The sequence below is a fragment of the Dromaius novaehollandiae genome, chromosome 3 (assembly GCF_036370855.1).
Source record: "Dromaius novaehollandiae isolate bDroNov1 chromosome 3, bDroNov1.hap1, whole genome shotgun sequence".
Taxonomy (NCBI): Eukaryota; Metazoa; Chordata; class Aves; order Casuariiformes; family Dromaiidae; genus Dromaius; species Dromaius novaehollandiae.
This window is the reverse complement of record NC_088100.1, coordinates 122,121,713-122,147,523: the sequence shown is the minus strand read 5'-3', so window position 1 is coordinate 122,147,523 and position 25,811 is coordinate 122,121,713. Positions and strand designations below refer to the sequence as shown.

At 38.7% G+C, this 25,811-nt stretch overlaps 1 protein-coding gene across 3 annotated transcripts in view; it reads left to right on the top strand.

Moving 5' to 3' along the window:
• PLCB1 (phospholipase C beta 1) overlaps window positions 1-25,811 on the top strand; it is a 436,237-nt gene that overhangs the window by 308,360 nt on the left and 102,066 nt on the right. For all 3 annotated transcript variants that reach the window (XM_026094675.2, XM_026094677.2, XM_026094678.2), the window contains exons 11-16: window positions 4,007-4,164; window positions 9,360-9,442; window positions 16,140-16,224; window positions 16,711-16,888; window positions 22,023-22,093; window positions 22,715-22,811. In XM_026094675.2, the coding sequence (XP_025950460.1) occupies window positions 4,007-4,164; window positions 9,360-9,442; window positions 16,140-16,224; window positions 16,711-16,888; window positions 22,023-22,093; window positions 22,715-22,811 (672 nt within the window). The remainder of the gene's footprint in view (window positions 1-4,006; window positions 4,165-9,359; window positions 9,443-16,139; window positions 16,225-16,710; window positions 16,889-22,022; window positions 22,094-22,714; window positions 22,812-25,811) is intronic.

Below are 25,811 nucleotides of genomic sequence, written 5' to 3'. Positions count from 1 at the left end.
TTTAAAAGTGAGTAGAAACCTCTTGAAAGGAAGAGAAACAATCATACAGACTGTATCCTCAAAGCAAAATTAATTACTCTAATTCAGATCAGCAGTTGGCACTAGAATTTCTAGAGAAAGCTCATCTCCACTAGCAACCAAGGTAAACACACAGAGTACAAAAAAATACTGTTTGGTTGGATCTGGGTTGCTGCATTCTTGGGAAGAAAAAGAAAAGTCAAGTTCATTAAAGCCTTTAGTTTCCTTTAAGGAATATTCACTATTGCTTAGTAGTGGGTTTTCAAGATACTTGGTGTCTGTTCTTGTTACCCATTTCAGTGTTTTAAGGCCAACCAGCTGAAGAATTCTGAAATAACAGAACTGTTGTTTTCTAAACCCCTTTCTTTAAGGAGGATATAATTCTGTTGACGATTGGGTAACCTATCTGGATCTAATAGCAGTATATAAAGATCTTCATACGGCTGAGATCTGTAAGACGAGGATATGGAGAGCCGGCAGCAGGGGAAAGGCTCCCTAAGTAGATTGCTATGGGTCGCACTGCTTCACTGCCGTTCGAGAGCCTCGGCGGGGGGTGCAGCTGGGTCGCAAGGGGACTGGCAGTGTTGGTCCCAGCAGCCTGGGCAGGTCCCACAGCTGGCACCAGGGCTACTTGCTATCCTGTGCCACTTCATCTGGCCTAGTTCCCGGAATGCAGCCTGGGCAAATCCAAGTTAAAGGCTGGCCACCCCTGCCCTTCTGGCATACCCAAGTGTTGCATCTTATGCTTGGGTGGGCCTGAATGAACGCTGACAGCAGTTGTATTCCTGCTGCTGGCTGCAGCAAGCCTGAGCACGTGTCCTGCTTTGGTCTAGTAGAAAGCATAAAGGCACAGGGTGAGAGCCTTATTTTGACTTACTTACAAATGGTAGCAGAGTATGTCACAGTGAGGAGTCTAATTCACTTGTCCTGTGCATGGCAAAATATCTTGAAAGGAGAATAAATTCAGATGAATGCAGTGTGTCAAAGCAGCTCAGCCTGTAGCACCTTCTCTCACTGCTAGAGTCAAGAGCGTGACACCCAGTAGTACAGGGGTCTGAGGCTGCATGCTGCAGTTTATAGTGTATAATCCAGAGCACTGGCTGCTTTTCCAGAACTTCCCTTAAGAGATGAGGTTTAGGATCTCATGGGAAAGAGGGTATGCAGGCACTTCATGCCGTGAGAAGGTGCTGCTATGGGAGGACAAGGCAGGGGGTTCCTTTTTTAGAGCAGTAACGAGTCAAGTGACTCTAAACACCTGGATCCACATGTCCTCCAGCTTTGGGAGGATACATATTGTAAAATCATAATCAAATTTCAGATCCATATATTATAAATAATGTGTATCTTTTTAAGGTGTTGATTCCCACTCATGAATCAGAATAGTAGGAGCTTAAGGATATTTGAAATCCAGATTTTGCTTCTCTCAAATCAATCTTTCTTGGGAGTCAGAACATACACAGGAACGCAGTAGAAAATCACTTGGAAAATCAGCAATGAATAAACCCAGGAGGGATGCACTTGCTGAGAAGAAAGAAGCTTAAAGCTATAGAAGTGAGGAACTGATATATATGGGAAAACATGGGTCAGATTCTCAGTTTATACAAATTAGCACAAGCCTATTGAGTTTAGAGTCTGTTCTGGTTTTTGTCAGGTATGATATGGCCCAGTGTGTTTTAGAAAAGCTCTATTTTATCAAAATCTGTTTCTTCTTATCCAATGCAGAATGAGGTGATAAAAATAGTATGGTGTCACTGTAGATGCTGTATGTATTATAGAAAGGAATAAAAAATACTTTCAGCTTCCAGCATTAAAAATAGATCTGTACACAGGATATTAAAAATATCATACTGCAGGTATTCCCTTTAGTATCTGTATGAGCATGTTTTAGAATGCATCTATTGAAGGGGTAGTTTAGAACAGATGCAAATCGAGATTCACACAGCAGAATTTTGTAAATAATATGTGTAAAAAACATTCGAGGGAACATTTTTAATGTTTCATACTTCTAATATTCCAGAAGCTATTGAGACTACTGAAACATTTGCTACTGTTTGGCACTCTGACCGAGAGTCTTTCTGAAGATTGAATGTTACAGAGGTTGAATATCCGCTCATCCTTAGCAGGAATCCTTCCAAAAGGGCAGAGTCTTATTAATAAGGCAGTGTGGAGAAGTGTCATACGGCAAGTGATGCATGCCATAATTTACTTAAGGACTTTGAAGGTCAAAGATCTCATAGTCCAAAATGGTTAGCAATAATAACAGACAGTAGTCTCTGAGGAAATACAGTGGAGTTTGTTAATCATAAAATATTTTGTTAATCAAAATTCAATATGCTTTGAGGGAAAAGAAGCAGTACATGGAAGCAAACAGTTTTCCAGATGAATGCAGTTTTTTGGGCAGCACAATTCAGAGGATCCATATAATCAGAGCTAAGTTTTCAAAACAAGACTATTAGGATGAGTACACAAAAACGTGTGCTGTTGTACCTTGATACATGCTCATGCTTGTTTGCATCCTGCAAGAAAAAGAGCAGCTGCTTACCCTAGACATTGCAATTGCACCAAAAGAAGCATTTGTGTGAGTAAAAATAAACTGCCATAATCAAAGGAGAAACATAGAAGAGAATTGAAGTAAAAAAGAGACAAACTGTCACTTTGCGAGCTCTGTTCGAATTTTCAGAATCATTCAGCACTGTCCACGTTCTTCTATTATTAACATATATTTCCCATGGGTTCCAACAGGAGCTGAGAATTCTTATGGATTTCGATAGGAGTGATGTGAATTTATTGTGGAGCATTTGTGATTGTTCCAGATCATGTATTGGACACACACAGTAAACAGGGATTTTCAAACAAAAGAGTTTTTTGATTACAATTTATAGTGGAGGGTAAAAACGTAGAGAAGGCAGACAATGATATTTAGTGAAGCAAACCAAAACATATTGTTCCCAGAATAAAACTTGAACACTGAACCAAAGAGATAGTAAATAAGTATTAGAGTAATCTGCATTACGTTATGTTAGTGTAGCTCAAGTATTTATATGACCCCATCAGTGAAGAATCTTTAGCATAAATGGATTTCCCTGCCTCCTTAAAAAACAAGTGAATTTCATTCAACAAATCCAGAAATGTCCACTCAGGAAGTCTGCTATGAAGCAGGAAATTGCATCTTGTTTTTTCCATATCCAAAACACTCACTAAGCCATTCTTTTGTTGTCTTTACTTCTCTGTTACAAGAAATTTGTATCAGTATTACTGGAGCCAAACCTGTTGTAGCAGATGAAGACTCCCTGGCTGGGTATCCTTTCCTGAATACAACAACTAGATTTATTTAGCTTTCTAAACAGTCTGCGAGTATGGGAAGAGCTGAGTTTTCCCTGTTTTTTTTTTTAGATTTATATTATGTCATTGTTGGAAACTGGTAGTCTAATTAAATTTCTCCCTACATAATGCAGCATCACATCAAGAAATTTAACTGACCAATTCAGTGTGGTGATTGCTGTGTTAAATATTGATTTGGGACCGACTACCGGTACCACTAATGACTGTGCAGGAGGTTTGTTTTATCTTGTGTTAAACTATATTGCATGTTACGAGAAAACATGATTTTGCTGTGTTGAGTTGCCTCTGAGTTTCACATTGCTTGCCAGAGGATAACAAAGTCTTTAAGAACGGAGACATACATTTTATTTTATGTAATTGATGCTTTTTAACAAAACTTTCGTATCAAGATAACCATATTGGCTTCTATTCAGTTATTTCTTCTCACTCACAGTAGTTTAACTGAGGGCAGAATCCGAACCATGGCATTGACTCAGCCTAAGTCATTTCCATTAAGTTCTTGTGCTTTTCGTGTGCCCTTGAGTGTTTCCGCTGTCAGCTGAGGGTAAAAGATGCTGTTAGCTTTAATTATTATTAGATTACTCGTATTTATTCCCGAGGCCCAGAATGACTTCCCTTTTTTCATGTTCTTGTTATTTTGTCGCAGCTGGGCAGCTGGCTGGTAACTCATCAGTAGAGATGTATCGGCAAGTGCTTTTGTCAGGCTGCCGCTGTGTGGAGCTCGATTGCTGGAAAGGACGAACGGCGGAAGAGGAGCCAGTCATTACACACGGATTCACCATGACAACCGAAATATCCTTCAAGGTACCACAGTACAGCACACGGGGGTAGTTAGCTCCAGCTGGGGCAGTTTCTTTTGCATCAGGTGCATCACAAGTACATTGCAAAGCTTGAAAAAGAGCACTCAGAGAATATTAATACCAAGGTAGATGGGAAGAATAACGTGGGGGTAAAAAGACATTTTCAGAGGAGATTTCAGAACGCATACAGGAAGAGGAAGGAAGTCACAGGAAGAGATTATTGGTGACCGTGGAAATCTCAGGAAAAGGGATTATATGGCATGACTGCCTTTGATATCAGTGGGCTGAGCTCAGTGTCATTTCCAGTGCCCTTCCAGATCCATGCTCCTGTGCATGCCTGTGCAGAGTATCTCATGGAGGGGGAGAAAACAGGCCAGTGCAGTTAGAGCTGGAAGACCAAGTATTGCTGCCGCAACTGGTTTTGCACACCAAAAAGGCAAGCATGAAGTGGATCTAAGGGTAGATACCAAGCCAGGAAGACTGGGAGGAAGGACTCGTGTGTAGTATAGCTACATTAGTCAGCACAGGAAGGGAGTCCTGCATGCAGCAGTGTGGAGAGGTGTGATGTAGGCCACAAGGAAAGACCTGAGCAAGGATTTGAACCGAGTATCCTCTTTCTCTCTTCTCCGCCCGATAAGCTTTCTCAACTCACTGGCAGAGTTGCCCCTTTCTCTTCAGGTGGCTTCTAGCCCTACTCATCCTTCCCTCCTGCAGAGCCGGTTGTTAGTAACAGAGGCAGGAGCAAGGCGACAGGGAGAGATGCTGCTGCATGTCCCACGTGGGAAAAGAGGGCGTAAGACCAACCACAGCTCAGGAGAGAAACTCTGTGCCGCGCTTTTCAAGTGATACTTGAGATGTGAACTCATTGTCTCCCTAAACATTTGGGTATCTGACAGCCAGGTAACAAGCAGGTTATTGAGAAAAGTAGGAAACAAAAGTGCTGAAAAAAGTAGGAAAGAGCTGCTATAGTTTAAATCTTTACAATATGCAAGCCTTTAAATTCCAATAAACAGAGAGCAGGCTACTCATCCCCATTTGGGGAGGTCCCATCCATGGGATCTAGACACTCATCATGATATTCCCTAATTAAAAAATTAATAGTGTTGTGTGCAACCTTACCCTTACCCCTGATGCTTGGGGTCAGATCTCAAGCACTAATGATGAAAAAAAAAATGAGTAGCTTTGGAGAATGTGAGGGGATATTAGTGCCATTCAAACCCTGCCTGTGTTCTTGAATTACATCTTCAGGGTTTTTTTTATTCTATAATAAGAGGTAGATACTATACCCAGCAATAACATCTTGCTTAAATTGTTGTTATTCTCAAAGATTTTTTTTGATGTGAGGTGTTACAGGAGTTGGGAGCAGGTTGGAGGTGTTTTCCGGCACTATCAAGATTGGAAGTCAGCACAGCTTATAACGTTACATCAGGTTATCATTTTAGAAGTCTGAAGAAATAATTCCTGTTCATTTGAGACACTAACTCTTCATGGAAATGTATTTCTAGACTTACCTTTGAGCAAGAAGATGTGGAAAAATACCCGTTTCTGAGCTCTGTTGTGTTACAGGTGATAGGTGTGGCTTTTCTGCTAGCTACAGTTTTGAAGCATCACCCATGCTTGAAGCATGAGTCGTTTTTTTGTCTAGATAGTAACTTAGAAAAAATGACCATACTACCACACAGACAAAACACCGAATTTCACTTGCACCAGAACACTCCTTCCTTTTCTTTTTTTCAATTTGTTTTCTCTAGCTCTCCACTGATTGACTTAATCACAGGAAAATGTAAAATATAACCTTCTTGCACTTCTGCTATTAAGTCTCCCATGGAACTGATGAAAACCAGTTGATGTTTATATGCATAGAGTTTAGTTCCTGAAAGTCCTTTAATTAAGGAAGATAGCTCTCAAATGCTTTGGCCATGTGCAGGAATTTAAAACAAAATTAATCCAATTGATTCCTAAAAAGAGCGTTAGCAGGAATGAGAATGATCCTTGGTTGTTTAGATGTTCAACTGTAGGCATTGTTTTTCCAGGGGAGATAGCAGAAGATATTTTAAACCTGCTCAGGAATTTCTCACTTTAGGGCAGATATTTTTTTCTCTACACGCACAAAAATGTAAAAGTGTATTGACTGCCTGTTCTCTTTTCATCTCTCAAAGTATTCTGGTTGACTTAGGAGGAGCAAAATGCTAGTGGAATAATGTGTCGGAAGCGTGTGAATCAGTTCAGAGTGACCACTGGCTCTTGATGACTCATTCATCAGTTCACGCTTTTGGTGTGACCATGGCACGCAATGCTTCTGTTCAGTCTGCCAGTTTTCACTGCCTCAGATAGGTTTTCTGAAGTGTGGACATGGAAGCAATATATACTCCCCATTCTTATGTTGCTATGTGTTGTTGGGTTTTTTACCTTCCCTTATGACATTTGTGACATTTTTGTCAGCTGCAGCTTGTGAGCTGCTTCAAGCATGCGATCCTATAGAGAAACAAAAATATTTTTCACGCCATAACCAGGAGTCTGTGTGTGTGTACTTTATATATACCTTGGAGAACTGTTTCAGGTGAGTCATTCCGCCACTGAAGTAAGATACAGAACTTACCATTTTGTTCTTTCCTGTCCATAAAGATTTGCATTCACGTTAGAAGACACTGCAAGACTGAATCACCAGCATGCCTGTTTCTCCACTGAACCAGTGTCTGAGTTTCTTATCCTCAGATTTTGTCTGTATCAGTCTGGCTTTATTTTTTCAGGCTATTTTTGCCCACATATGCTGAATTTTATCCTTTTTTCTAGTTGAGAATGCAGTTGAAAATAACTTTATGGAGCTGGTCCATAGCTAGAGCAAGACTCCTCGCTACTACACACGAGCATGAAGCACGGTTTTGCTGTTTTGTTGAACACCACTGCTGTCTTCATTCAGCTCTGTTGTATAAATCCAAGAGGAGAATTTGATCACAGTATCAAAGCAACGTTAAAAGTGTGACATATGTTGTATCTTTCTCTGAACATAAGTTGCTGGTCCTTTAGAAACAGCTTGTCACAGATTTCCAGTTTACCTCTCTAAGTGGTAGGACTGAGGAGTCTAGCATTTCTGAGGGGAGAAAAATAGCCACTAAATCTTGGAAACATCAAAACATGACCAGACCCAACATGTGTATAAATTATGATGAGCAGGATACTCAGAGCGGCTCAAAGACGTGAAAGTCCCAATTGTGTTTTCATGTTCCCGAGTCATTTGCAGCATGACTACATTGAAAGTACAGTGTCAGTCCAAACTGTCTGTGAAGAGTAGTAGTGCCTAACATCAGCTGTGTTGCTAATGCCCAAGCCTGCACTTGCAGGTGTCTCTAGAGGTATGAGTACACGCAGGTCCTTTGAGCTGTCTCGTATTCACTTTGCACAGATGAAGCATAGAGAGTCGTCAGGTCCAGCCCGCAAGCAGATGGTCACAACTAAATATTCCAGAAAGACTTGAAGACTACTCTCTGCAGTACCTCTCATGTCCAGTCTCACGTCTTCTTAAGCACTGTATGATGGTCTGTAACCAAAGTGAGGTGTAGGTGGATGGAAATCAAGCTAATGCCGGTGCTGTGGGTGGAAGGCATCTAGGTGAGAGGACTTAGTATTTGTAACTCCACTCTCAGCCCTGTTTTTCCCTTGCAATGGCAAGCTTGCCTTAGATGCTTTTAAAAATCCTACCCACAGTGGCCAGCCCAAGGTAGGACCTGCACTTAGCGATTTACTGGAGCTGAAGAGAAAGTGAGAGCCAGGCGTGACTCCAGAGGGCACCCCCAGGCCTCGTCCCCAGTGGGAGAACAACTGCCGTGAAGGTGCAGCTTCCTGCCTGTCTGCGTCCAGCCTCCTGCGCCATTCACTGCTCTTTGGATAAAGCCTTTGCTTTTTTCTCAAAAGGCTAGAAGTGATCTTAGTTGAAGTATATGAATGGTTAGTGATATGTGAAGCATTTAAACATTTGGCGATTGCAGTTTATTAAATATTCATCAAATATGCATTCATTATGTCTTAGTGTGTTGAAAGAGCTGGTTTCTCATCTTCTAAGGGATACTATGGCAATTTGTGCCTGAGCTGTGGTTTTTTCCTACTTATGTGAAGACTATAAATTCTGTTATATCCTAGCTCGTATCAGCAGCTGTGCAATAGCTTGTGCTTTTCTTCAAGCCCAAGCTTCTACAGTCTGAAATTGTAAGAATGTGCCACAACCTCAGCTTTCATTTTAGGAAGTGCTTTTCTAACTGTTAGGCTTCCGAATTGAACTTTTAGAAGTACAGATGACAAGCAAGAAGCACTCCTAATAAAGGGCTTGTTTAAAGCAAATAATTCTTGTAACTTTTAGTCATTCTTATGATTTGGGAGGGAACAGGCTCATGGGGTCTTTTAAACTACAGATGTTGACAGCAATGGATATGTGAAGTCTTCAGTGCTCAAGTAAGTTCCCCTGAAAAGAGATTTGTATTCCAACAGAGAAACATGAATAACTTCTAACAGTGATGCATTACTATAGGATATATTGTGCACCCAACTAAAATTAGTGTCATCAAATGATTCCTCTGACAGATTTACAGTTGCCATTTTCCATCAAAGGTGAAAGGAAGTTTCTACAAAAGCTTCAGTTTCTGAGCCCTGTGTCTGATGATTCCTACACAGTCAATTCCTATAACTGAAACATCTTTTTTCTTTTTTTTGCCTGAGAGGGTTTTATTTCTCACATGAAAAAGAGGGAAGGAAAACTTGTGAGTCAGAGTAACTAAGGATTTTACAGGTGTGTGCTTGTGCAGATGATGTTTAGAAGATAGAAGTTTGTCAAAGCATGTTTCTTACTATGCAAAGTAATTCATTAAAACCATAGCTTCAGGCATGAAACAATTCCATGCAAAGACCAAATTTTACATTTAAGCTATTGATTTAGCTTGGCATAAGTCATTTGTGGAGTAATATAAGACATGAGACTCTTCAGACATTTTGGAGGTCTGATTACAGTTCAGACTGAAAAATTTGGTGGCTGCAAAAGCATATCCAGAGCTTTCCGGGACATTCAGAATGGAAGAGCTGAATATGATTTCAGGCAGTTTGGTTATAATATCACATATCTTTGGGTTCTTTTCTGTTTGCTTTACAGAGACCAAAATACCATTCTTTTAGACACACAGATTTGTAACTGTATGCATTTTAATTCTTTAGGAAGTAATAGAAGCTATTGCTGAGTGTGCGTTTAAGACATCACCTTTTCCAATCCTCCTTTCCTTTGAAAATCACGTGGATTCGTAAGTAATTACCATGTTTCCCTGTTTAGTATTATATTTTTACAAATAAGCACAGAATTATGTATTCATTTGTGGCAGTTTTATTACTTGACATTATGAGCAGGTCTTATCTCTGAAACTTGTATCAGTCTAAGTAGCCAAGATAGCCAGAATAAATTGGGCATGTTCTTGAGCACATTCCTGAACTAGAACCTTTCATATGAAAGTGAGTTTTTGGATAATTGTGAGTGAAAATCTGCTAACTTTGCAGTCGCAGTAGGTACTGCTTGAGTGAAGCAGTACTTTGCCGGAGAAAAAGAAGCAATATTCTAGTCATTTACAACCCCATGCTGCACTATAGATATATTCTGTGTGCAGAATTTGGTCTGATACTCTCTAGTGTCAGACACAGAGCCGAGAACCATAGACCACCCAGGATTGCAAAACGGGCAGCATGGCTGGCCATGACAGCAACTGTACAGTTTCTGACCAAAAATACCAGTTTGCCGAAGCTGTTTGGTTTTTTTTTTTTTTTAATTACAAAATGGGGACATTTTCCTGTTCAATAAAAACAAGAAAAGGAGTGAGAACACTTTTAAATTTCTGCCGGAGAGCTTATTTAATTTATTTTTGGTTCTGATCTTTCTTTTTTTTCATTTTGACACTGTCTTTTATTTAGATTTGAATATAGGGACCACATTTTTTAAAATGAGGTCTCATTGGCACATCGATGTCCCTCAACTTCAGTTGTCTTTTCCCCTTTGAATTCATCTGTGAAAATGTTTTCAGCACTTCTGGGGCCAATTTGGGATGAGATTTCTTTTTTTTTCATTTAAAATAGAAAATAATCTGTGGGGCAGCTATGAAGATATAATGCAAATCAGAAAAGATGTTGGCACTTTTTCCCCTCGAAGAGAACAAGGGGTGAGGGCTAGCTGGTTTTCCATAGTTTCAGGAAGAACATTCTCACCATAAGGGAAGGAACTGGTAGAAGAAGCTATGTAAGAGTGTTTTTGAGAACAGATGTGACAATATTGATCAAAAATGATGTAGATAGAAAAACTTAAAATCTGAGGGCTGACCTATGCCACCTTTATACCTTACAGGATAAGTTCACCCTGCCTTTTGTGAGCAAATACATGCTTACTCCGCTCACCTGTGAGGCCACATGGTTATGACTAAAATGGCTAACTAACCATTAAACCCTGCTTAATCAGTTCTGTCTCCCTGTGAAAGACCATAAAGATACTGTATTTCATTTCTTTCTCTAATAAATCCCCTCACTCTTTTCTTTTTGATGTGTTGTATCACCTTAGACTCACTTAAGCTCACCCACAGCTGTAGGTTATAACTCATAATGCTTTTCACAGTGCTTCCAAATTTAACCTGTGGTCCTTAAAAAAGATCTTACTCTCAACTGTCATTCCTCAAAGTATCATATTCTGTATTCATCCTTCTGTATTTTTAAAATTTGTGTTCACTGTGTTTCTGTAAGGCAGATGAGAAAAATTAGCATGTGATTTATTTTAACTACGAGTACATTTTCCTTTCTTTAAAATTATTAAGAGTTAAATCTTCAGCTATTCTAGGGTGGTCTGTTCGATTTTAGGAAAGTAAAGAAGTAAATAATGACATAAAATAAACTCACATCAGATATGTTATGGGCAAAAGTGGCTTTAAAACTGTAAGATGAAACTTGTCAAAATTGAAGGTGGTTTGATACTACAGGAACATGTCAAAGAGGGAGTAGAGTTACTGCTGCATTACTCCCATCTTTGCAATTTACCCCACAGAAATCAGTGGACCTTTCTCTTCAGAAAACCCTAGCCATGGAATAATCAATCACCCCAACTGTATTATCTGACAGTCTTTTTCTTGCATTACTGTGACATTAGCAAGTTTTTAGTAAAGCAAGTTCAGTAAAACAATATCTAATATTTTCTCTTTGTGAGGCTTTATTGCTATTTATTATTTTTTGCTGCAGTAAATCATCACAATGTGTATGATTTCTGATTTTGCTTTGGTTGAAAGTAATTTCTAGTTATTTTACTGACTGCTACAATTATCCCTTCATTTCTTCAGTAGTTGCTAGAGAAATCTGCAATTAGTCATGCCACTCAAAGAAACCTTCACCTAATTTCATGGAATGCTCCTTTTGTCTTTTCATTTACTTAGAATGTTGTTTTTCTTCTAGATTTGAAAGATGGTTTTTGCCCTGAGTATTTAGAAACAATGCTATAAGTGCTTTCATAGAACTGCTGTCAAACAAGTCCCCTGACATAAATTCCCGTTTCTTTTGGGTGACCAATTTTTCTTCTGATTTTCAAGTGGGGGGGGGGGGGTGTCAATATTCATGGGCGAAATGCTGGTCCCATATAAATCAGTAGAAATCTTGCCTTTGACTTAAATAGAAATATGGTTTTACCTGTGTTCTGTATTCATGTCTGTTTTAAAAGAGTGTGATTTTGAGAGGAAAATATGTTTTAAATCACCACGACGGATATGACACTGTTAATCACCACTGGAGTTAAAGTGCAATTTTTCTTCTTTCTGGTTTGTGTTCATGAGAAAATTTTTAACACTTTTTTTTGTCTACCTAGTGAGCACATTACTTTTTAGCACTTATATTAATCATCTCATTTTGCTTTCTTTCAATATTTTTCCTACAGGGATTCCTCTGAAATGGTTTTATAGCATGCAAATACTTTTTCCTTCCTTTACTGTAATTCCAGCATGTAGTACATTCATTCTTGCCTAAGTTTAGACAGTAAAAAGTCTAGAAAGAGAGGTGAGCGTTCCAATCTTAGAATATATAAAATATTATGTGTAATGTCAATTGTATTGATTGACGTTACAATGAGCATACTAAAAAAAGACAGTACTAAGAAAAGACAAGGGTCTGTCAAAAAATAGAAAAGTGCCCTGAAACTGCTGGAAAGACCTCGAGAAGACCTTGACGTTTGAAATTGGGTTTACAAGAAGATAAGCTATCTGCAAATCTGAAAGCAGACACTCTATAATTAGAAATGCACTGATGACATAGCAAAAGGTTAAGTGATCCTTGAGCAGTATCCGTATAAGATTGCTTCCAAGATTAAATTTAATTACAGTTATTCATATTGCTGGTTTCTTGCTGGAATTATTATTTCAAATATTAACAGGATTTTTATCACTTTTTCTTCCTACACTTTAAATTATTTTAGACACTTCTGGGAAGGATCTGTGTCTTTGTTTGTGTCTTACACAGAAGAATGGTCTCTGCAGAATGATAACAGCAGAAAGTTAGGAGGAGAAGTCCTGCAGTAGTGCCAGAGAGCCTCTATGACTGACCTTTATCATGGGCATAACGGAAACATAGTAAAACAAAATACAAACAATACAGTAAAGTTAATGAAATATTTTCCTCACGTACTGTATATTTCCATTTCTCTGAGTACAGTGTTCCACTTAATCTTGTCCTGCCCTGACATCTTTGGAGGGATATATATTTACTATATGTGCTACCAGTCCAGATCCATACAGTGAAAATCATACTGAATAGACAAAGTCAGCTTTTTCAAGAAAATCAATTTTCAGTAAATTACATGAATGCAGAGACAATTTTCCATAGCAATAGATGTGGAAATTTTTAACTTTAGAAAGTATCTGTGTTTTTATTTCATAACAACACAAATGGGGATATATGTTGTTGTAGAAAAGTAGGTATCTCAATCAGTTGTTCCAGTTCATAATTTTGAAAAGAAAGGAAAATAAAAAAACTCTAATATTCTAGCTTTTAAAATGCTAATAGTAATATGTAATCTATACTATTACTGATGATGTATCTCTTGAAACATTATATAAGTAGGGAACATACAAAAAATGCCACTCAGCGAAATGGTGGTACTCCTAAATATTTTAATATTTAAATTTCTCTGTTCCCTTCTTAAGAGTTTTTAAAAATATCTGTATATATAGTTCAGCTCACAATCAAAAGTAATTTTGCAGTGTCCAAATTTTCCTAGTTTGGCCTGGTCTGCTATTTCAAGATTTTTTGATAGTCTTAAAAACTGTTAGTTTTTCATGTAATTTTCCTTTTCCTCCGTTTTTCTTTTGGGAAGTGATGACTTTGGAGTTTATATGCCAAAAGCCAAAATATGCTGCATCAAATTTTGTTCTTTTGCGGAAATGAAAGTACTCACTGTGCTGTCTTTGAGATAAATATGTAGTGAAACATGGAAGATGAAAAAAAATTGTTCTAGCTGTGGTGATCCTATGAAATTTATTAGATTTAGCTTTTGCATGCTACTTTCTGTTCTCTATTGAGAATTCCTTTTGGAGCTGATGTGCCCATTTAAAGAAGTTCATGTCTGATCTCGTGGCTATTACTAAGTTTTAAATAGTTGTGCTCTTTCGATTCAGGGAGATACCCTTTGAACTTTCTGGGTCCTAAGAGCATGGATCCATTCAAAATATACACTGACGGAGGAGACTGAGATAAACTTCCTTATAATGACTCCCCTTGGAGGCAAGAGTTTTAGCAAATACCCAGCCTGCTTTCTTACTAGAGTAGAATGACATGCCTTTATTTTCCTTGGTAGCTGGCAGTTAGATATTGTCATTGCCTGATTTATTCTTCCTTCATCTTCTCCCTTGCGGGTTCTTAGTTCTGCTGTCTTGCTTGTCCTCATCTTAATTTTACACCTTCAGCTGAAAGTGGCTCTTAACTTTTTTGCAGAGTTGGCTGCATGTAGAAGAAAGTGTTAATGAAATACTGTAGTGGTTTAGACTGCGTGCAGCACTTCCAGCTTTGTGGAATCATTTAAAACCTGCTTGCAGTATGTTTTGCAAATGACTGAGCTGGTGATCGGTTTACCCCATATCGGCTTGAAGTGACATCCAGAATGCTGAACTCAGGGAAATTACGTTTTCCAATCCAAATGCCATCCAGGCTGTGTCTCAGCTTTGGTGTGGCCTTGCTGACCCCAGGAACTGCTCCAGTGCCAAGCGCTCAGGGGCCACCTAATGACAGAGTAGTCACAGCATAACGGGGGAACTGCCTGAGCAGCAAGAATGTAAGTAGTTGTGCAGATGTGAGAAGAGGCCAACTTTGGGCAGATTTTCCCTCCTGAGAGGTCTCTTACACTGTTCTGATAATGTAGAGAGCTTTTGAAAGGAACCCACCATTATATCTTTTTAACTTTTTTCATGTAAAAGATGAGTCACCTATGCTAAAAACACTTTGTGGAAATAGGAATTGCTTATTTTAATCTCAAGTGATGAAATAAAACAGTAAATGTTGGGATTTTCAAACTTTCTAAACACACAGGGTTATACTGTTAGTCTATGAGAAAAAAAATGAGCGCTTCTCTTTTCATATATGCCCAACTGTTTTGTCATGAAAAACAGCTCCATAGTACCATAATTGCTTATACCATTCATGTATCTTCCATGATATAATTAGCAATCAGTTGAGGAAGTTATATTAAGCAATATAAACCTGTCCTTCTTTAATTGAGACTTCCCAACAGGGTATCAAAAATAGAAACTTTCAAAGAGACCTAAGCTCAGATGTTACAGATTTTAAGTAGGCATATAGAACAAAAATACACGGTTGTCTGGGAGTAGGAAGAGAGCGGCTGTAGCACTGAACTGCATTTTAAGATGATTTGAGTAGTATTTCTAAGCAATATAACCTATCTTCAGTCCTAAAACTCCCATCATTGTGATACACAGGAATTACTTCATTCTGGGGTTGCATTTTGGGCAAGCTGATTATAAGTAGAGTTTGCTGAGGTTTGGCTTATCCCTTAAGGATGTCATGAAAAACACCAAAGTAATTTACTATGGTAAAATTTGGCACGGTATCTGATAGAAGAGGAATCTCACCACCGATCCAAACAACAAGCTAAAATTATCATCCAGCAGCTCCACCTAGCAGCTTGTTAAGTCCAGGTCTCCACGAGGAAGGCTTTTCTGGCGTGTTTGTCCCAGTTGTGTGCATATCACATGCATATAGTATGAAATGCTATGCATATAAAATAGGGCTATACCAGCACTTACTAGGGCAATTCTCCAACCTGACATAGTATCTCCTTGTGGTAGTATGATGACATCTACACTGTGACTTTTGCTGATGAGGATATGCCAGCTCCTGGCTGAGCTGGCCAGACCCATGAAAGGTTCTGGCGTAAGCCTGGCCAGCGAGGTGGGCGCCACGTCACCACGTCGTAGCAGGGCACAGTGCAGAAATGCAGCTGCATTTCTGCAGGTTTTAATGCCCTAGGTTATGTGTGACAGAAAGAAAGGCATCCAAATGGGGTGAGTGTGGGGGGAAAGAGTGCCTGGAACATAAAAGTGACATAAGGGAGAAAATACATAGATTTTGACTAAAGATGTTGCCTGAAAGAGGCGAATTCATGTTACAGTTATTTCCGTACACTAACAGCTGACATACTCATGTTTTATTTTTCTTTAAGTGCGTGGGAAAATCTACCTCAATCTTAAAAGTTCAGTTTTACTAGTATTCAAGTGAACAGTGCCTCATCTATAATCCTTTTGATAAGCTCTATCAGAGAAGTTGAGTAATTGCATGATATATCTAGATCTCGGTGAAGAATTCACAATGATAGGATCAGGAAATTTTATCTAGTTTAAGGATATTAGATACTCCATTGCTGCTGCTTTCAGTTTGTAGCATGAGTAAATCTCATTTCTTTCTTTCTTTCCCCTCCTTTAGCCCTAAACAGCAGGCAAAAATGGCAGAATACTGCAGATTAATATTTGGAGATGCATTGCTTATGGATCCATTGGAAAAATATCCGGTAATAATGGCTTGGTATTTATCAGATCACAAATATCTGTGTGAATTCTTATTGAAGTGCTCTAGTTCTGTGTCATTCTTCCCAGACAGACTCTGAAGGAGGGGGTTAAACAACATGCGCTGCTGGTGACTTAAGCATATGATTTCTGATGCAAATATTGTTCTGATATTCTGAATTGTAATCCTCTAAGTGCAATTAATGATTCTCATGGCTGCCATTTTATGATGTAGGCTTTCATATTTGAACTAATACTTATTGCAGTTATTACTGTAGACATTTCATAAGGCATTTTTCTTTTCTTCTTAAGTGCCCCCGGTAGCCTTGTTTCTTTTAGTGTGGTGGTTACCTCTTGTGGAAAATACATTTCATTTTAAAAGGGCTCATAGAGGTTACAAAATTGTCTTGCACCTAGCAGGCCCTGAGAAATTGCTACAAGCTCATTTATTTTGTTGTTGTTGTTACAAATTTCTCTTCTTATTCTGCAAGCTTGAACCTGGAGTTCCTCTCCCAAGCCCTATGGATTTAATGTACAAGATCCTGGTGAAGAATAAAAAGAAGTCACATAAGTCTGCAGATGGAAGTGCAAAAAAGAAGCTCTCTGAGCAAGCTTCTAACACGTGCAGTGATACATCTAGTATGTTTGAACCTTCCTCCCCTGGAGCAGGTAATAATTGAATCTACAAATATACTTCTCCCTAAAACACAAATGCTTAATTACAGCATTTACATTGCTCTAGCAAGGTAAAGGCATACCAGTGTGCATCTTACTCAGTAGGAAACAAAAGTAACTGGCTTTGCTCCAGGAGGCTAAGAAGGCTTGAGGCTAAGGAGTCACTTACCTGATGACCCAAAGCTCAGTGATGTGTACTAACATTTTTCTGCACTGCTTAGGAAGCTGAGCAAGCTGCCAGCCACTCCACCTTTGGGTGCCTTTGCTGTGTGCCCAAGCCCCATACCAAATGCAAACACTGTCTGCGGTTTCTGAGGCGTGCCTTGCATTCGGTGTCCCTTCAAAGCCTTGCTGCATCTTAGCCCATTACACTGCAGTGATTCTGCAATGGTTAAGCTTAAGGGTGGCTGTGGGATAGGCTATCGACTCCTCAGACAGACACGGCTCAATCCCCTCTTGCCTTACATTATTTGGGAACAAGTCCCAGACCTCTATGCAAAGCGCTGTGACATGTTCATATGTTCAAAAGATGGAAACAGGCAAAACTAATAGTTGTTGAAAACAAATTCTTGTTACCATCCAGAATTGTAGGCAATGTAGCCAATGAAACATGGTAAATAATACTTAACATTTTGTTCATTATCAGCAGAATTTTCAAAATCAGAAATTAAATAGAACGATTGCTGTAATTTAATAGATGTATTCTGGTAATGCTTATAGGATCTGCAGGGGCCCACTGTGACTGTTGGCATGCAAAAATACAGTAAGAGGTGGTCTTTGCCCTGAAAAGCTTAAAACCTAAATAGAAAAGAAAAAAGTGCAAAGGAAAAAATAATGTATTTACTCTAAACCACAGAAGGAGATCAGCAGCAGGACAAGCAGTAAAATCTGGATATCATAATTCCCAGCCTAGTGTCTCTTCCCTGCATCAGAATTTCTTTTTCCTCTTAAGACTGAATTTTGGGATCGCTAAAGGCGTAAGTGTTTATGCCCTAGTATTAGAGTACTTACAGTGTAAGATTGAAATCTCAACTAGAAAACAAGTTCATTACCGTAAGAAATTCTTGTTTTCATTGCTTATACTTTTTTTCTAAACTCTGATTAATTAGGCTGAAAAATTTCATGCTGACAGTTTCCCTCAAGCTGAATTTTTTTAAAAATGGTCCTGCTGTAGTCGTGGATGACATTGTTTATCTTATTAGAAGCAAAGAAAGAAAGAATTTTTAACCATCGTTTAAGAAACTTTAGAAAGGTCATGCTTTGGAGTACGTCTTGGATTTCAAAGGAAGATTTATCCAAGTGTTAGAGATGTTTTAATTCTGTTTTCATGATTTGCTTTAGACAAATTACAAGCAACAGAAAAATAAGTGTGCGTATGCCAACCCACGCCTTTCTAAAACTTGAAACTGACCCCAGGTGCTTAACTCTACGTTTTTGTTGTCAGTACATACTGAAAAATCAGTGGCAAAGTGCATGTCTCGTGACATAGGATTTTTTCTGAGTGCCTGGTGTGCATAGAGGATAACAGCTTTCTACTTCATGAGCTTCTCCATAGGCTCTGGTAGGAAGAGACCTGGGCTGCCTCCAGATGTTGATGATGATGTAAGTCAGGGAGGATCAGTCCCATACTAGGGTATGCACGTTTAAAAATTAACTGTGAGTATTAGGTCTGTATTAGTTGTCTATGTAACAATCTCTGTTAGCCACAGATTGTAAACATAAACACTTAAAACTTAGAAAATGCTAGAATCGAGATTGCAGAATTAATTTAGTCACTTTGTTCATGTGTGACTGCCAAAATGCATTACGTACAACCATTGTGTTGGTCACTGCTTTCCTTTACAGCCCAAGCCTCTTTTAGAGAATGGCAATAAGTCAGTATTTTCTCTCTGTCATTCAGTACTCGATCCTAGATCTTACATCCTCTCCTTGCACTGAATTTCTGTGGCAATCTCAATGCTGCATATGAGCACTTCAAAAACAGCAGTGAATTGATTTGAACAATGACTGTGGAAACTGAAGAATATTAACCCACTTTTATCTAAGAAAAACTGAGACTGAGAGAGCTGAAGAACTGTTTTGGAGTGGCCAACTAGCAACATCCAGAATCTGATTTTTAAGAATATTTTGAATTTTTAAGGATTCAGATCACAGCTCCAGAGACTTCAGCTACAGCTATGAGCACTCAGCATTTCTGTAAATCAGATGCCAGATTTCTGTTTGTGAATATTTTTTAAAAAATACCTACCATTTTACAAGAACACTATGTCAAGATCAAGTGTAGAGCCTGGTTCCATGGGGCAGTATTCAGCTACAGTAATCATGACACCCTTCTGTTCCTCGCCTCATTCCTTATATGCATCTCAATATCTGCAGCATATAATGCTGAAACCCTGCAGACATTATGCTCCTCTACAACCAGTCCCAATTTCTTTCTAGAGCATGAGAAGAATAATGTAATTAAAGACTCAGAAAAAGAAGCCTAATTCTAACATTTCTTAATGTTAAGTGTTTTGATTCTGCAACCTTAATACAATCTTCTACATTTAGCAGGTTGGGTATATTATTCAGCTAATTCTATTGTATTGTATTGGACCTGTCAGAATTACTGCTGATCTTCAGGAGAAAATTGTGCTGATTTAGCTTTCCGTGAGATTTTAAATAAGTCTTTTTCACAGCAGTGCAAAAAATACGAAGATCCGTACTTCACTTGATAGAAAGCTTCTCTGTGCCTTATCCTGCTTGAGGTCAGATTTAAATTAAACCCACACCATTCTTATGATATGTTTATAAAACATACTATATGAAGTGATGGTGATAGAGTAGCAATAATTTAAAAAGCTTCTGAAGGAAGAGTTGGCAGAATGGCTTGCAACATGTTCATGAAACTGATGGAAGAACTATCTTCAATAGGTCTAATGTGCTGCCCCATACAGCTCCCTACCACTGCGTTGCACTTAACCTATAGTGCAGCTGCATATGTATGTCAGCAAATCCCACATGCTTTTGTGATACAAAGTGTCTGTGCCCTCCCAGGAAGGACTGTGGAGGGTGGCACCTAGCCTGATCCCACCAACACTGTAGGAAGGTGAGCATGTAGGGATAAGGGACTCAAGTTTCTCCTCAGTCTGGCCAAGGCTTGCTCTAAGTTTGCACCTCAGCAGTGTGACAGCAAAAGAAGTTTCATCTTGAGCATAGGACTGTACCACTGGGTAAAGGCAATGCAGATGTAGTCATAGTTTCTAAAACTATATTAATTTTTATTCTGTGTTTGCATTCCTCTGTGTTATTTTTGCTGCATTTGCTGTCTGAGGGAGAACTTGAAAATAAGATTTGATCTCCTTGGGAGTTTTCCTGTTAAGTTTTTTAAAATAAACGCATAACGTGTTGCATACTTCCCTCCCTGGACACTTTAGCAGGAATGAGCTATCATCTACTCAGTATCTCAGCAGTGCAAGCTGGCTGAAGTCTGCCCTTGTCTCCCATTCTGTGGATTATGAGAAGTGTTATTGTGCCAGTCTGGATAAATCAAGGAAGGGCTTCTCATCAAAGGCTGTCACTGCAAATCCTGCGAGAGCACGGCTGGCTCTTAGCAGTACATTGAAGTTCCCTGAGCCATCCCTTGAGCCTCTTAAGCAATCATGTTATTTTCTTCAATGGAATGTTCAGGAAGAAATATGTTCATGAATAAAAGCATGACCTTTCAGCATCTGCATCTGGAAGGAAATTCAGGCTGGGTAGTCATCCTTCGGTTGTGAAAGGAGCACTCACTATTTAAATCATATGTGCTCTACATGCTCTGAAGAGGCCCACTGGGCATGATTCAAAGCTGTTGGAATAAAGAGGAATTTCTTTATGGATGCAGTGGGCTTGGGATTAGCCCCTAAATTGACATAAGGAACAGAGACTGAATTACCATTCTCTTGGGAGTTTGGGAATGCTGCACAGTGGTTAGATTTTTGTGCAACCAAAATAAAATTGCCACTGCTAAAGAAAGCTGAAAGCTTTTGGTAATAAAATCTTTAAGGAGAGTTGTTAATCTCAGAGGTGTGGATGGGTGATTGCAGTGTAAGTTAAACTTTAGCTTTCAGAGTCTTCTTAAGACTCATGGTATATACTTTATGACAGCCAAGCCCACAGTAGGAAATATTAAAGAGAAAGATAGGGGGGAAAAAAAGATATTACTTAATGGATTAATTCCTGGAGCAACCAAATCATAATATTTTGTTGGGGGGAGGGAGGCATTCTTTAATTAACAATAAAGAATCTGAGTCTAGCCTATAGAAATTTGATGAGTATACTGCTATGAGGAACAAGGCTTAAATGTGTTTTATTTGGTCCCATTTATGCCTTTAGTGCATTTTCAAGGGAAGGATGAGATTTATGCATCGTCTTCACATTATTTGATTTGCACTGCCCTCAGCTGGTGAATTTGAGATATACTGCCTCAATTCTAGTAGGAAAGTATACCAAGCTAGTTTCGGTGAAGGTAACTGAAGTCAAGCTATTGAAATTGGATGTACTTGTGCCAGCTTCTGCCAGCTATGCCCCCTTAGTACACACAGCGGGTTGTGTTCAGAACAGATGGATTTGTCTGAACAGTCCTTGTTACCACAGCACATAGGAATCTCATCAATTTTCATGTATTACTTGTTCATCCTGGGAAGGCTGTTATCTGCTCGTTCATGGATGGGGTGAAGGCACTCATTCAAGGTCATGCAAGGATCCTGTGACATAGAGGAAGCTTGAACCTGAGTCTTCCTAACCCCAAGGTGGTGGCCATGTGCACAGGACCATCTTTTCAGAGTAGCGTGTACTATTGTACCTGCACACTATGCACGCCACAACGCTCATTTCTCAGTTCTGATACCCACTCCATGATTTCCAAATACCGATTGTCCAGCAGCTGCAAAAGGAGGTTTTCGTTTGGAGGGACAGTAAGAACTTATCAACACAGAAAATAGATAAATCCCTCAAGACTCTGTGTTTGGCTTGTTCTGTGACAAAAAGTACATCTATGATGTGGTATCCTTAAAGCAGTGCCAGTTCCACATTTCTCAAGTATATTCCTGGTAAATTTATAACTATTGCTTCAGCCAGTAATTATCCTGTACTTAAAACATTTCAGGAGAAGCAGAGATTGAGAGCGATGATGATGATGACTACGATGATGACTGTAAAAAGTCTTCGATGGATGAAGTAAGTGTGCAGATTTGTTTTATCTTGATGGGTCGGTTCCAACAATCATGGGTTGGCTTGTGTTACCAGGAGTTGGACTACCATCTAGTGGAGAAAGGAAGCAGAGCACTGGGAAGCATGCTACACCAGCTTTCTGAAGTTGGTTGCTAATAGGCTTGGAAGCGCATCTGTACTTTGTTCATTTATATTTTAATTTATTGAAGAATAAGAGTTTAGTAACACCATGGCTGATCTGTTTTAGCCAACTGCTTGTGGTATATTTAACATTATTGGAAGTGAAAACTGGAGGTTGAGAAGTTAGAGCTACGGTATTTATCCAACAGTGTTGGTAAGTGTACTCAGCCCCATGCAAGTGTGAAGGTAATGCACTCCCTTCCCAAGGAGCCTTGTAAAAAGAATGAATACAGCATCAGTTTAATTTGACCTTAAAACTGTATGGCAAATTCTCTTCATTAGTAGTATGAAGCTTCTAGTGTGAGGCATTGACTTCACTAAGCCAGAATCAGTGGAAGATATCATGGTAGACACAAAACTGGACATTGGTATTTGTGGTTGCTGCACAGATGGCCACCATGGGTTTCGATAGGCTAAAACTGCAATGTTTTCCCTTTTCTGTTCCAGGGAACTGCTGGGAGTGAGGCTATGGCCACAGAAGAAATGTCTAACCTGGTGAACTACATACAGCCGGTGAAGTTTGAGTCATTTGAAATATCAAAAAGTAAGCAAGCTAAGTATGAGCAACATCTTATGCTGAAAATTACCTAGAGGTATTGGAAGAAATCCTCTCAGTTAGATACAGGCACAATGGTAGAAAATGTTCTCTTGGTATTAAGCCCAATAATTCCACATTTGTCTCGAGATGTGCATTAGTCTAAATATCAAGGTTCATCAACAGTAATTGCCATTTCAAAGACATTTCTGAAAATGTTGTACTTACGTTGTATTTGTTGTCCATGACTGAAGAGTAATTTAAGGAGTTTGAGGAAGGAGATCATAAGTATTCCTTCAGCTTGTGGGTATGCATTTATATTTTGCCAATGCTACTTTTATAAAGGATTTAGTGTAAGCAGAGAGTTTGCGTTTCCCATATGCAAATTTCATCTTTCCTTCCTCTGTGTATTGTATAGAAAAGGCCATAACCTCATCCCCTGCTGGCTTTTACAGAAGATGCCTTGCTGGGAATGCACTCTATGGCATCCTTAATGAACGTTGCCGCATCTTCTGCTTTCTCGGAGCAGAACCCCCCACTGTTTGCCTGCCCTTTTGCACTTTGTTTTGACAGGTTACAATATGCTCTTAGAGCTTTTTAGTTAAAGAAGCATATAGCATTTTAATTTGTTACGGATTTATGGAGGCCTTGGCAAAGGACACGCAATGGGTTCCTAAGTCTGTATCTGTATACAAGATTTTCCATTTATTTCTTTTGAATAATAAACTTATAATTATGATCACAACTGCTGAATTAGAATGGTATTAAATACATCCTACAAAAGGCAGTATTAAAAAAGTAAATGTTAAAAAGTCATCTACCTATTTATATGTATGTGTGTGTTTGTATAGGCATACACACAAGCTTCCACAAAATCATGCAGAGCTCTATGCCAGTTCCTTATAATAGTGTCCCTTGGATGTTTGTAATTTCCATTAGCTCTAATGAGCATTACAAGTACACAGTGGGAAGGAAATATTCCTTCTGGAAAGGAAGTCATGTGAATCCTAGCAAGACAAGTTGATGCAGCTGTTGTAAAATTCTCATGTGTAGGTTCTTCTGCATCACATGCCCGTGCCTTTCCGAGTTACGTATTTTGTAAAGAACTGTTCATGTCCAGACTTTCTACTGTAAGTCTTGGTGTGACCTTTGATCAGTGAAATTGTTTCTGTGAACTCAATGTTAAGGAGTGAATATTTCTGATGTTTGTGTAGAAAAAATGATTATGTGGTAAATGTTGCTGGTTGGTTGGTGGGGCTGAGTGGTGGCCTCTATAACATGACTTCTGGGTTTTGCGCTTACTCCTGGCCCTGACTTCCTGCTGGACCTTCATTAAATTCAGTGAACATCAGCAAAGTAGGAAAGCATTAGATGAGTATCATTTTTCAATTTAAAACTACAGGAAACTAAGTTTTGTTTGCTTGGTGCTAGATCTTTACTTCCTTTCCATTTTATCATCAGTTACTGAAATGTTTTATTTGTACTTGTTTCTTTGATTTAATTCCCAGTGGTTAATAAAATTTCAGTTTTCCAAAGAAGCTTTTTTTTTTGTGATAGTATTCTAATGGAGAGATGGCATTGCTAAGCAAATATCATAGATCCTTGCAACTGGCGTCATCCTTAAATGTATTAAAATTACATGAGTCAAGAAAATAGCCCTCTTTGCTATTTGCATATATGCACTGTGTATATGTATATGCACTAACTGTAGTTATTGGGCGTCTAAGGCTATGAGTAGTAAAAAAGTAGTCAACATGATACAAAATGCATTCAGAAGACTAACCTTTTCTTTCCCCCCACTGAAAGACTTTTGTGTTGAAGTGCCATGGCTTTAAAACAGCTAAGATCAAAGTTATAAAAAATTTACTCTTTAATGCAGATAGTTTCATACATGCCTAAGTATGAGCATAAATGTAGTTTCATTGGCGACAGAAAGGCTATTCCAATAGAGTTACATAGTGGCAGAATCAGAAACTTTCTTTTTTGTATTTGTAAATATCCCTCAATAGCACATTATCACCACAAAAACCTTTTTCTGCTGTTTTGCCACCTATCCAGTTGTTGCCCAGTTTTTATTTTTGTTCACCTGACTTCTTTTTCCTAAGTGTAGCATCATCTTTTCAATGTTATAATGTTTTTCTAATGTATTATTTTCTAATTCAAAATTTGTTTTGATTTGTGATCCTGGCCTCTGTAGTGTTTACAGCACCTCGCTGCTGCTGTCATTGACACATTTGAGAAGTGTATTTCCTAGCCTTGCATCCAAATTGTTAATAGGAGTACAGTACTGAATAGAACTGGGTCTACAACAGTCCCCTGATTGACCTTGCTAGTTATGTTCCCTCTGTCTGACAGTACATAACTGGTAAGTATTTAGAGGTATTTTTTCAAGATTTTCAACCAGTTTTGCAACGAGTTTGTCCACTCTATAGTGACTTCCTCCTGATAAGATAGCGTAGTGTCATGCGTCGCTAGAGAGAGAAATGTCCCTCCTGGACAGTCTCTTCTTCAAATGGGTTTCTCAGTCCTCTCCAGATGCCATAAGAAAATAATTGTTCTTATTTTAATTAGGAGTTTGATTAAGCCCTGGACATTTAGTAGCTGAATCATTTAACAACTGCAAGTTCCATTTTCCTATGGATGAGCTTCTATTTTAATATAAAGCTGAGAGACACAATATATCACTGCAACAAATTCTAGCACCTGTATTCTAAATAGAATAAAAAGCATGCTCTTTTTCTTTCCTGGGGGTAATAGATACTGAGGATTCTTTTTCACACCTTACATAGCAGTCATACAGTAGTAAAATAACCATGGAGGTACGACAAATCCAGTCACTGTTTCCTGGTAGGCCAGAATTTAAAGTAAATAACTGTAATTTAAAGTAAATAAGTAATGATAAGTGAAGAAGAGGAAGAATAGGATGGGTCAAACAGAAAATCAGCAATATGTTTCAATGTCATTTTATAAGATTTCACTTGATTTTTTTTCTCTGAGTAGCCATCAGCT